Source organism: Apteryx mantelli, chromosome 26, assembly GCF_036417845.1.
Source record: "Apteryx mantelli isolate bAptMan1 chromosome 26, bAptMan1.hap1, whole genome shotgun sequence".
Classification (NCBI taxonomy): Eukaryota; Metazoa; Chordata; class Aves; order Apterygiformes; family Apterygidae; genus Apteryx; species Apteryx mantelli.
In genome coordinates this window covers 8,069,944-8,082,053 of record NC_090003.1, presented here as the reverse complement: position 1 = coordinate 8,082,053, position 12,110 = coordinate 8,069,944, and the positions used below count along the sequence as shown (strand labels likewise).

General features: G+C 70.0%; 2 protein-coding genes across 2 annotated transcripts in view; one reads left to right on the top strand and one right to left on the bottom strand.

Annotated features, from left to right (window-relative positions):
* ALPL (alkaline phosphatase, biomineralization associated) overlaps positions 1 to 2,712 on the top strand; it is a 3,321-nt gene extending 609 nt beyond the window's left edge. The window contains 13 exon segments of the mRNA XM_067311289.1: positions 553 to 729; positions 820 to 889; positions 1,001 to 1,017; positions 1,020 to 1,070; positions 1,072 to 1,111; positions 1,114 to 1,137; positions 1,217 to 1,377; positions 1,379 to 1,409; positions 2,121 to 2,161; positions 2,163 to 2,210; positions 2,212 to 2,242; positions 2,353 to 2,528; positions 2,530 to 2,712. Of these exon segments, the coding sequence (XP_067167390.1) occupies positions 553 to 729; positions 820 to 889; positions 1,001 to 1,017; positions 1,020 to 1,070; positions 1,072 to 1,111; positions 1,114 to 1,137; positions 1,217 to 1,377; positions 1,379 to 1,409; positions 2,121 to 2,161; positions 2,163 to 2,210; positions 2,212 to 2,242; positions 2,353 to 2,528; positions 2,530 to 2,712 (1,050 nt within the window).
* Positions 2,713 to 4,377: 1,665 nt separating this feature from the next.
* On the bottom strand, positions 4,378 to 9,704 carry RAP1GAP (RAP1 GTPase activating protein). The gene is given in 20 exon segments (XM_067311259.1): positions 4,378 to 4,851; positions 4,934 to 5,033; positions 5,738 to 5,837; positions 5,902 to 6,011; positions 6,091 to 6,159; positions 6,460 to 6,600; positions 6,707 to 6,793; positions 6,878 to 6,895; positions 6,897 to 6,950; positions 7,045 to 7,206; positions 7,333 to 7,460; positions 7,566 to 7,668; positions 7,756 to 7,839; positions 7,919 to 7,972; positions 8,060 to 8,138; positions 8,218 to 8,312; positions 9,218 to 9,306; positions 9,309 to 9,386; positions 9,461 to 9,515; positions 9,604 to 9,704. Coding segments are annotated over 20 exon segments (1,806 nt in total). The 5' UTR covers positions 9,643 to 9,704; the 3' UTR covers positions 4,378 to 4,690.
* Between the last annotated feature and the right edge of the window lie 2,406 nt (positions 9,705 to 12,110).

Sequence of the window (12,110 nt, the reverse complement as noted above, 5' to 3'; positions counted from 1 at the left end):
TTTGGCATTGCTGTTTGCAGCTTTTATAATTCACCTTCTGCAAGGAGCAGCGGGGAGCTGGGGGGGGGGGGGGGGGAGAAAAAATCTCAGCCGGGTTATAAATAACGGCGGCCAAATAGCCGGCGCTCCAAAGCAAACAGCCCGCGCCGCGGGACGGGGCTCCGCGGGGGCGGCTGGGCGGGCGGGTTCACGCGGGGCTCCCGGCGCGAGCATCCCCAGCGGCCCCCCATTTCCCCGGCGCGAGGGGAAAAAAGAGCCCGGAGCCGGGTTTGCGGAAGGGGGTTATTTCGGGCCTGGGTGGTTTCTGCCCCGTGTCGCTAATAGGCGTTGAGGTGGTGGTTATTTTGAGCCCGGCGAGGTGAGATTCCTCGGGCGGGTTTCGCCGCCCGCCGGGGGTTTTCCTGGACATCTCGGCCCGGTTTCCCTCCTCTTCCAGCCCGAATCCCTGCGGGCGGCGGGAAAAATCTCAGCTCTTTCCAAAACGACCCCCGCGGGAACCGGCTGGGGATGGGGGGGGCTTTTGGGGAGCCCTAACGGACGCGTCCCGTTAAGGGGGCGGCCCGTGGGAAAACTGGTGTTCCCGCAGGTGATCCTGGCGGCGGGCGGAAATACATGTTCCCCAAAAACGCCAGCGACGTGGAGTACCCCGGCGAGGACAAGCACCGCGGCACCCGCCTCGACCGCCGCGACCTCGTGCAGGCTTGGCGCGACGCCAAGCCCCCCGGCAAGGTAGCGGTGGCGGGGGGGGGAACAACCCGAAATGAAGCGCCCCGCGAGGCTTTTCCCCCGCGGGAAACGGGGATGCCTGCGCTCCGGCAGGTCGCCCGCTACGTGTGGCACCGGCGGGAGCTGCTGGCGCTCAACCTCAGCCGCGTCGACTTCCTCCTGGGTGAGTCGGGCCCGGGGGGGGGAGCGCCGAAAACGGGGTGGGGTGGGGGGGGGTCCCCAGAGGGGGGGGCACGCTGACCCCCCCCCCCCCAAAAAAAACGCCCACCTCCAGGCCTCTTCGAGCCCGGGTGGACCTGATCTACGAGCTGGACAGGAACAACGAGACGGACCCGTCGCTCACACGAGATGGTGGCCGTGGCCATCCGGATGCTGCAGAAAAACCCCGGGGTTTTTTCCTCCTGGTGGAAGGTGGGTGGGTGGGAAAACGGGGGACGGGGGGATTGGCGGCGGCGCACCGGAGGGGTGACGGCGGCGGGCGGCCTCGCAGGGGGCCGCATCGACCACGGGCACCACGAGGGCAAAGCCAAGCAGGCGCTGCAACGAGGCCGTGGAGCTGGACCGCGCCGTGGCCTGGCCGCCCGGCTCACGTCGCCCCGCGACACCCTCACCGTCGTCACCGCCGACCACTCGCACGTCTTCACCTTCGGTCGGCTACACCCCCCGCGGCAACCCCATCTTCGGTGAGACCCCCCCCTCCCTCCCCGAACGCCCCAGAATGCCCCGAAACGCCCCGAAACACCCCGAAACGCCCCGAAATGCTCTGAAATGCCCTGAAATGCCTCAAAATGCCCCGAAATGCCCCAAAAGGCTCTGAAATGCCCCAAAACGCCCCAAATTGCCCCAGAATGCCCTGAAATGCCCCAGAATGACCCAGAATGCCCTGAAATGCCCCAAAACGCCTGAAATGTCCCAGAATGCCCCAAAACACCCCGAAAACGCCCCAGAATGCCCCAAAATGCCCCAAAACAACACCCTGAAATGCCCCAAAATGCCCCAAAATGCCCCCAAAACACCCTGAAATGCCCAAGACGCCCTGAAATGCCCCAAAATGCACCCAAATGCCCAAGAATGCCCTGAAATGCCCCAAAACACCTGAAATGCCCTGAAATGCCCTGAAATGACCCAAAATGCCCTGAAATGCCCCCAAACAACCCAAAATGCCCTGAAATGCCCCAAAATGACCCAAAATGCCCTGAAATGCCCCATACAACCCAAAATGCCCTGAAATGTCCCAAAACGCCCCAAAACGCCCCAGAATGCCCTGAAATGCCCAAAATGCCCTGAAATGCCCCCAAACAACCCAAAATGCCCTGAAATGCCCCCAAACGCCCCAAAACGCCCCGAAACGCCCCAAAACGGTGCGCGGGCGCTGCTGACGGCGCCCGCCGCAGGCCTGGCACCGATGCAGAGCGACGTGGACCGCAAGCCCTTCCACCGCCATCCTCTACGGCAACGGCCCCGGCTACAAGATGGTCGCGGGCCGAGCGCGAGAACGTCTCCACCGTGGATTTCGGTGAGCGGATCTTCCGCTCTGCCCGACGGGGGGGGGCGGCAAAAAATTGGGGGGGGAAAATGTGCCGAAGCGACGCCGCTAACCGCCGGGGTGTCGTCCCCCCCCCGCAGCCCACGCCGACTACCAGGCGCAGGCGGCGGTGCCGCTGCGGCAGGAGACGCACGGCGGCGAGGACGTGGCCGTCTTCGCCAAGGGCCCCATGGCCCACCTGCTGCACGGCGTCCGCGAGCAGAACTACATCCCGCACGCCATGGCCTACGCCGCCTGCATCGGCCCCAACCGGGGACCACTCGACGACGGCACCGCCGCCGCCCGCCGACGCCGCCGCCGCGCCGCCGCGCCTCCCGGCCTGCCTCGCCGCTCTCCTCCTCCTCCTCCTCTCCTGCCGCTGTGCTGAGAGCGCCCGGCGCGTCCCGCCGCCCAGGACGACGGGCTCCCTCGAGCCGGCGGTAATTGCACGGCCTCTGTAAATACATTTTTCCTCCCCTATCATTAGCCTCGCTCCGCTCCCCCCCCCCCCAACCCCAGCTGGCAGCAGCCCCTTGGGAGCACGCGGGGGGGAGGGGGGGAGCAGAAAAAAAAAAGAAAAAGGAAAAAAAAAAAGGGGAAAAAAATCCCACCGACCGCGCGCGGATCCGCTCCGGCCTCGTGCCCCGAAAACCGCCCCCCCCCCCACCCCGGGCCCCGCAGCGCGGAAGGAAGCGGAGGTGAATGCAAGGAAACACGACCGCCGCTTGCACCGCCGGACGGACGGACGGTCGCTGGGGAGGGTGATGGGTGTCGGAGCAGCCAGCGGGGGGTTTTAATGGCTCATCTGGAGGGGAACGGGCCAAACGGGAAGGATTCGGACACCCCGCGGGTGGGCCACCGCCTCCCCCGACAGCGAAACGCTCCCGTTTGCAAACGGTTCCCTGTGCATGCAAATAGCAACCCCCCCCCCCCCCGTTTGCAAGGTTCCCCGTGCAAATAGCACCCCCCCCCGTTTGCAAACGGCACCCCACACTTGCAATAGCACCCCCAGGTGCAAACGGCACCCCGGGCATGCAGGTAGCACCCCGTGCATGCAAATAGCACCCCCTGGTTGCAAAGGGCACCCCGTGCACGCAAATAGCAGCCCCCGTTTGCAAAGTTCACCGTGCAAATAGCAACCCCCCCCCCCCCAGTTTGCAAACGGTTCCCTGTGCAAATAGCACCCCACACTTGCAAATAGCACCCCTCGTGCAAAGGGCACCCCGTGCACGCAAATAGCAACCCCCCATTTGCAAAATTCCCTGTGCAAATAGCACCCCCCCCCCTTGCAAAGGGCACCGTGTGCGTGCAAATAGCACCTTCCGTTTGCAAAACGACTCCCCGCGCGTGCAAACAACACCCCCCCAGTTTGCAAACCAGACCCTGTGCGTGCAAATAGCACCCCACGCTTGCACCCCCCCCCCCCACAGCCTGGTGCCCCCCCCGGGCTGCAGCAAGGGGCTGGCAAAGCTCTTTGGTGCAGCGGGGGCTCTTCGTTTATAATTTACCAGCCCCCCCGCCACCGCCACCGCGAGGAGCCTCGCTCCGTTTTGCCCCTTAACCCAGCAAACTTTGGCCCGGCCGGAGGCCACGCGCGCGCGCCGCGTTCCCACCAGCTCCGAGGCCTCCCGCCGCTGGGGCTGCCCGGAAAGCGGCCGCGGGATGCCGGGCGGTTTCGGGGCTCCGTGCCGGCGGCGCGGTGCCAGGGCCGGGCGAAGCCGCGGCGCCGGCGGCCAAACCCGCTCCCGCTTTAGTTGCGGCCGCTGGAGCGAAGGACGAGGGTGCGGCGGCGGTGGCGGCGCCCGGCGTTCCCGGCGTTCCCGGCGGGCAGGGGGGACCGCGGAGCCGCCAGCTGCGCCGCCGTACGGTAGCAATAAATAGACTTTATTTTATACATCCATCACCGGCAACACCGACGCGGCCCGGCGGGCTGGGAAAACCACCCCGGGAGCGCGGCGGGTGGGGCGGCCGGAGCCGCTTTAAGGAAAAGTGGGAAGGAGGAGAGGGAAGGGGAGGGGTGGAAGCGAAGGGACAGCGGCGCTTTTCTTGGGATGCGCGCTTTCCTGGATACGGGCCGGAATTAAATACTTACACGTGGCGCGGCTTTGCTCCCCCCCCCCCCCCGGCGGCCGCCGCGCGCCCCCCGTTTGGGGCGAGAAGGGAGGTTTTCGGTGCAAGGGGAAGAGGGGGGATTGTCTGGAGACACCCCCGGGACGCGGCCGGGATGCGGGAAGAGGCCGGCACCGGCGGCGATGGCTTCGTGTCCTGGCGAGGGGGACGGCGCGCGAGCTGGGGGACGGGATGAGCTGCGGGGGGGGGGACGGGGACACGACGGCAGCGAAAAGGGGGATCCGAGGCCTCTTCCGGCCCCCCGGCGAGGAAGACTAGGAGCCCTGCGCGAAGGGCGGAGGGAAAAGGGTGTCAGCGGGCGCCGGGACGTCACCGGGACGTCACCGCGCGCCCCGGCTCGGGCACGGCCTCACCGTGTCCGCGGGTGCCGCTCCAGCTGGATTTTGATCCGGGGCAGTCGCTTCCGCCGCCGTCCGGCCGCGTGCCGCAGGCGTTGCGCTGGCGGGCGGCCCCGGGGGCGAGCGGCGCTCCTGGGGGGGGGGCGCGGGGCGGCCGTGAGGCCCGTGTCCGTCCGTCCGTCCGTCCCCCCCCTCCCCGCGTCCCCGTCCCTACCGCGTCGGCCGGCTCCTCGGGCTCCTCGGCCACGCTGCCGAAGCTGCTGGCGCTGGACGACGAGCGGGAGAAATCCCGCGGCGGCTCCGGCTTCTCCGCCCTGCGCGGGGACGCCGGCCTGGGCCACCCTGTCCCTGGGCCACCCCGTCCCTGGGCCACCTTGTTCCCTGGGTCACCCCATCCCCATGCCGTCCCATTCCGTCCCTGCACCGCTCCATCCCCGTGCTACCACGTCCCCGGGCTACTCCATCCCAGTGCCACCCCATCCCACGCTGGCCCTGTGCCACCCCGTCCCCATGCTACCATGCCCCTGTGCCACCCTGTCCTGATGCCACCCCACCCCCGTGCTGCCGTGTGCCCATGCCGCCGTGTCCCCATGCCACCCTGGCCCTCAGCCACCCTAGCCAAGTGCTACCTCATCCCCGAGCCACCATGTCTCCCATGCCACCCCCACCCGAGTGCCACCTCATCCCTGAGCCACCACATCCCCATGCCACCCCATCCGAGCGGCCACCTCATCCCTGAGCTACCATGTCTCCATGCCACCCATCCGAGCGCCACCTCATCCCTGAGCTACCATGTCTCCATGCCACCCCATCCGAGTGCCACCTCATCCCCGAGCCACCATGTCTCCATGCCACCCATCCGAGTGCCACCTCATCCCCGAGCTACCATGTCTCCATGCCACCCCATCCGAGCGCCACCTCATCCCCGAGCTACCATGTCTCCATGCCTCCGGACCCAAGCGCCACCGCGTCCCCGTGCCACCGCGTCCCCATGCCACCCCATGCCCATGCGCCCGACCTGTTCCTGGCGGTGGGCATCTCGGGGGAGCTCTGCGCCGAGGAGGCCTGGGAGGCGGGCGGCAGGGGCCCGGGGGGTGGCGGCGCCGGGCGGGCTGTCCTGGCGGGGGACGGGGCGGGTGGGCAGGGCGCGGGCGCCCCGGCCCCCCGCGCCCCGGCACCCACCTCTGCTCCTGCACCTCCTGGATGTTCTCGATGCCGATGGCGCTGCTGCGGCGCGAGCCCAGGGGGCCCGGGCGCTTCCGCGTGGGACTCTTGCCGGGAACCAGCAGGGCCTGCAGGGGCACGGAGCGCTCAGGGGACACGGAGGGACACACGGGGCGGGGGGGTTGGGGGGGAAACGGGGACACCCACCTCTTCCACGGTGCCGATGCCGATGGCGCTGCCGCGACGTCCGCGCCGGCTCCCGGGCACCAGCAGCGACTGGCGAGGCAGCGCCCACCATCCATCAGCCCCCCCCGGCGTGGGGCTGGAGGGGGCGTGGCCAGGGGGAAGGGGCGTGGCCAGGGGAAATGGGTGTGGCCAAGGAAGGGCGTGGCCAAGGAAGGGGGCCAATGGGGAAGCGGGCGGCTCAGGTGTGGGGAGGTGAATGGGAGCCGGACCTTGGGGCTAGCTGGAGGGAGTGGCTTAATGCAAGGGGCGTGGGCTTAATGCAATAGGCGTGGCTTTCATGCGAGGGGGCGTGGCCGTCTCGCAGAAGCCACGCCCCCCACTCTACCTCACCTTGAAGGACTCGAAGAAGCTGCCGGCGCCTCCGGCGCCGTTCTCGGGCCGGTCGTCGTCGGGGCCGAGCCCCAGCATGGCCTGGCTGTGCGCGTGCAGCTCCTCGTGCAGCGTCTCCAGCAGCGCCGCCCGCGTCCGCTCCTGCGGCGCCACCGTGCGTGCCACCGCGCGTGCCACCGCGCGTGCCACCGCGCACGGTGCACGCCGCCGGCACGGCCCCCGCAGCATCGCGCGGCGCGGCGCTCACCTCCAGCTTGGCGAACTTGTCGGCGCGGTAGCAGGCGTACTCGGCGTTGATGAGCTTGGTGAGCAGGAACTCCTGGAACTCGGGGCCCTGCGAGGCGAGCAGCCGCCCCGGTGGGTGCCGGCCCGCGGCGCCCCCGCGGCATCCAACGCCGCCGACGCCAACGCCGCTCACCTTCCTGAAGACGGCGGGGGTCGGGCAGCGGCGGGCCGAAGAAGGGCACGTCATCCCGTGCCGTGACGGAGACCTGCAGCACAGCGGCGTCAGGGTCGCCGAGGCACCGGGACCCCGCGGGCCGTGCCGCCGGCGTCCCTCGGCGCGGGGCCCAGGCGTCCGGGCACCCCGTACCTTGTAGAGGGTGTCGCGGCGCCGGCTTGCTCCAGCTGCACCACCACGTAGGCGTGCAAGAAGTTGGAGGCGATCATGTCCGGCACGAAGGGGGTGTTCTCGTCCTGGAAGACGATGGCCACGATGTCGTTGCCGATGTGGCGCTTGCGCTGCAGCTGCGGGCGAGGAGGAGGAGGAGGAGGAGAGAGGAGGAGGAGGAGGAGGAGGAGGAGGAGGAGGGGTGGGGGGCGGCGGTGAGCGGCGGGAGGGCGCCCGGCGGGTGCCGCGCGGCGGGCGCCTACCTGCTGGGCATCGCCCTCGGTGTAGGGCAGCTTGGTGGAGACGTGGAACATGATCTCCTTGTCGCGGAAGTGGCAGTACACCGACTCGGTGCCCGTCTGCCCGTGCGTCACGTCCAGGCCGCCCGAAACCTGCCGCGGCGCCGACACGGGGCTGAGAACGCCGCGCCGCGGCGTTTTGGGGGGGGGGGGGGGGGAGAGGACGCCCCGGCGTGCGCCCCGCCGCCGCCTCGCTCACCCCTTGAAGTCCTGCAGCTTGACCTTCTGGCCGAGGAAGTCGAGGAACTCCACGAAGGCCGGGCTCTCCTCCGTGGTGCCGAAAAGCTCCTCCTCGGAGGTCTGCGGCGGGCACCGGCACGCCCGTCGGCATCCCGTGCCGGCGTTGGCACCCGCCGCCCCTTTTTCCCACCCCTGCGCCCCCGTTACCTGGCCCAGCTTTTGGTAGATGACGCCGAATTTGAAGTTATTGCTGATGACGTGCTCGTCGAAGGCCACGATGAGGCGGGAGGCCTGCGGGCGTCGAGAGGGGCTGAGGTGGCACCTCGGGGTGCTTCTTCTGCTCCCCCCCACCCCGCGCGCCGCCGCTCACCTTGGGGTAGAGCACGGGGTAGAAGCGGTCCACGTTGACGTCCTCGCACACCAGCTGCGGGGAGGAAAGCGAGGTGGGGAGCAGGGCGCGGGCACGGCGGGGGCGCGCGGGGCGGGGGCGCACGCAGGGTGGGGCACCCACCTTGGCCATCTGCACCACGTTGGGGAACTCAGCGAGGCAGGAGATGGGCACCACGTCGTGCAGCGTGCGGGTGCGGGTGCTGCGCGGGGAGCCAGGCGTCAGCATGGTGGCGGTGGCCCGGGTCCCCCCCCCCCGGCACCCGCCGGTGCCCCGCTCACCGCAGCAGCAGGTGGAGGTGCTCCTGCTCGTCATACTTGAGGGAGAAGACGAGGTGGCCCAGGGTGGCGTCCAACGAGTAGTAGTTGAAGTGCTCCTGCGAGGCGGGCAGAGAGCCCTTGGGCGGGTGCTGGGCGCACCCGACCTCCACGGGCAGCTGACCCGCTGGCCAGGGGGGCCTGGTGGCACCCGTGCGGCCGTGCACCCATGCCTGTGGGACAACCCATGTCATGGGGTTCTCAATGCCCTGGGAGCACCCATGCCCATGATGCACCCATGCCTGCTGGCACCCATTCCCATGGAGCACCCATGCCATGGGGCACCCATGCCATGGGCACATATACCTGCTGGCACCCATTCCCATGGAGCACCCATGCCATGGGATGCCCACGTCATGGGGTTCTCATGCCCTTGGAGCACCCATGCCCATGAGCACCCATGCCTGCTGGCACCCATTCCCATGGAGCACCCATTGCCATGGGGCACATATACCTGCTGGCACCCATTCCCATGGAGCACCCATGCCATGGGACGCCCACGTCATGGGGTTCTCATGCCCTTGGAGCACCCATGCCCCCCCCAACAACCATGCTTCTGGGGCGCCCAGAAGCCACCCATACCCATGGGCACCCATGCCTGAAGGCACTTACGTCCATGGGCACCAACGCCTGAAGGCACCTGTGCCCACATACACCCAGGCCCATGGTGCACCCATAGCTACGGGCACCCTTATCTGCAAGCACCCGTGCCATGAAGCACCCATGGTCATGGGGACCTCGCATCCCTCAGCACCCGTGCCATGGGTACCCATATCTAAAAGCACACATGCTGTGGGGCACCCGTGCCCATGGGGACCCCATGTCCATGAGAACCCATGCCCATGGGCCACCCATTCCCATGGACAACCCATGCCCATGGACACCCATGCCCATGGGGCACCCACATCCATGGACTCCCCTGCACCCACAGACGCCCAGGGCACCCGTGGGCGCCAGCGCTCACCTTGCCCAGGAAATGCTTGCGGTAGATCTTGGCCGTGTGGTTGCACTCGAGCTTGGCGCGGGTGCCGGGCGCCGCAGGGGGCTGGGGACGGGCGTCCCGCCGAGCTGGTGGTTGGTGCCCTCGATCCAGTAGCCCCCGAACTGCGGCAGCAGGATGAGGGGGAACGGCCCTTCCGGCCCAGCACCTGGTGCCGGCAGCGGAGGTGGGTGCCGGGCGGCGCCGGCGCCCACCTGGCGCCCGCGCCGCCGCCGCCGTTTACCTCGTGGACGCTGGGGTAGGGGATGTAATCCTCCTCCGTCTGCAAGACACCGCGGCGAGGGCGTCAGGGCCGGGCGCCCGACCCCACGGGATGCCCCGTGCACCCGTGGGTGCCCCCCTCCCCTTACCTTGAGGGGCGGCGGGCAGGCGTAGCGCGGCTCGGCCATCCTGCTTCCCTGCGGGAGGCAAGTGGGGCGGGATGCGTCTAGGTGGCCCGGGGGGGCCCCGGGTGCCCATGGCTCTTCCTGGGGGGAGAGGAGAGGTGGGCGAGACTGAACCCCACCGGCGCCACTCAGCTGTCCGGCTTCGGGGACCCAGGCGTCCGAGCACCGCCTTGCCCCCCCCCCTTCCCCAAACCCAACCGGCATGAGGCAGCCGACCGGCAGAAACGGCGGGGCACCTCTGTGCCCCCGCGGTGGTGTTACCCCTGAAGCCTAATGGTGGCGTTCACACCAAAGTATTGCTGCTTGCCGGACAGCGTGAGCCGGGCGCGCCGACCCCGGGGGCTGCCTCGCTCACCTCTCCCCGGGAGCGTGGGGGACCCCGCAGCGGCCGAGCCGGCGGGGGCCGCGCTCCAGCAGCCGGCACGGAGAGGAGGACAGACGTGACGCAGAGCGCGGGGCTGAGGCCGCCCAAATTCACGACGCCGATGCCCCGCCGTGCGTACAGCGCCGGACACCCTCCGCCGCGGGGCGCCCTCTGCCGCCGGCCGCCGCAGCACCATGGACAGCGGCCGGGCTGCAGCGCCGAGCACCGGGCACCGGCGCCAACACGGCGGGGCCCGGTTCGTGCACGAGCCCCCCCCGTGCAAGGTCGGCCCGTCCCCCCCCCCCCAAGTCCCCCCCCCCGGTGCCCCCCGGGCCCTGCTCGCGGGTGCCGGGGCCCCCCCAGCCCTGCGCCAGCCCCTGCGCCGGGGGGGGGGGGCAGAGCCGCAAACCCGGGGCCAGGCTGGGGGCGCTATGGGGGGGGGGGGGTGTGGGGGGGCAGGTTATGGGGCCAGCTCGAGCTGCGGGAGGGGAGGCTGGGGGTAGGTATGGGGGGGGGATAGGGGGTAGCTGTGGGGGGAGGCAGGCGGGGGGGCAGAGGGAGGGGGCTGGGGGCAGATAGGGGGCAAATAGAGGGGGGACAGGTTGGGGGGCCGATTGGGGGGGTGGAGGGGACGAGAGGCCGGTTGGGGGGGGCCACTTCGGGGGGAAGTGGGGTCAGGCTGGGGGAGGTTTGGGGGCCGGTGGGGGCAGGTAACGGCCAGCTGGGGGCATTTTGGGGGGGCAGATTTGGGGCAGGTTGGGCCCAGTTGGCCGGTGAGGGGCAGGTTGGGGGGGGCGGTTGGGGCAGGTGGGGGGGGCACGTTGGGGGGTGGATGGGGCAGGTGGGGGGGGAAAGGGGAGCAAGGGGGCAGGTGGGGGGGGAGGAAAGGGGCAGGTGGGGGGGTGGATGCGGCAGATTTGGGGGCAGGGGGGCAGGCTGGGGGGGTGGATGCGGCAGGTGGGGGGCAGGTTTGGGGGCAGGGGGGCAGGTCGGGGGGGCAGGTTTGGGGGGGCAGGTTTGGGGGGGGGGGCCGCCCCCGCTCCCCCGGGCGCAGGTCGCGCTGCGCGGCCGCAGCATCTTCCCCCCCCCCCCCCCCCCCGGTGAAGGTCACCGGAGCCGCCGCGCCGGGACCGGGACCGGGGCCGGGGCCGGGGATTGGGGGGGGGCGGCGGGCGCTTACCGGAGCCGCGGCCGGGCCGGAGCGGGGCCGAGCGGGGCCGAGCGGGGCCGGGGCAGCCGGGACCCGCCGCTGGCGCCGGGGCGTCACGTGCGGCGCGGGCGGGCGGGGCGGCGCGGGGCGGCGCCGGCGGCCGCGAACCGGGAGCCGGGAAACGGGAACCGGCGCCGGGAACCGGGAGCGGGGATGGAAGCGCCTCCCACTCCCCCCCCCCCCCCGCCCGGCCTGGCACCGCGCCTCCCCCCTCCCCCTGGACCCCATCCCCGTGACACGAGGTACCACCCTCCTCCTCCTCCTCCTCCTCCATCCCGGAGCACCTGGGGCGCCCCCTCCATCCCTCCATCCATCCATCCCTGAGCGCCTGGGCACCCCCTCCATCCCTCATTCCCTCCATCCCTGAGCATCTGAGCACCCCCTCCATCCCCCCAGCCATCCCTCCTTCCCTGAGTGCCTGGGCACCCCCTCCATCCCTCATTCCCTCCTTCCCTGAGCACCTGGTGCACCCCCTCCATCCCTCATTCCCTCCTTCCCTGAGCACCTGGGGCACCCCCTCCATCCCTCCCTCCATCTGTCCCTGAGCACCTGGGGTGTCCCCTCCATCCCTGCCCCCTGCAGTACCTCCATCCTGGGTACCCAGACACCTCCTCCTCCATCCACCCCTCCATCCCTGCCCGCTGTCCGTCCACCCTTCCTACCTGGGGAACTGCAGCTCCCTCCTCCCTAGGAAGCCCCACAACCATCCAGCCATTTCAGGGCTGGGTTCCCAAGGCCTCCATCCATCCATCCATCCACCCACCCATCCCTCCATCCCAGAGTACCCACCATGCCCCATCCCCGCATATCCAGGGTGCCCCATCCATCCCTGCCCGCGGGGACGCCGTGCCCGGGAGCCTCACTGCCAGCCGGACAAGGCGACGGAAGGAAGGCTTC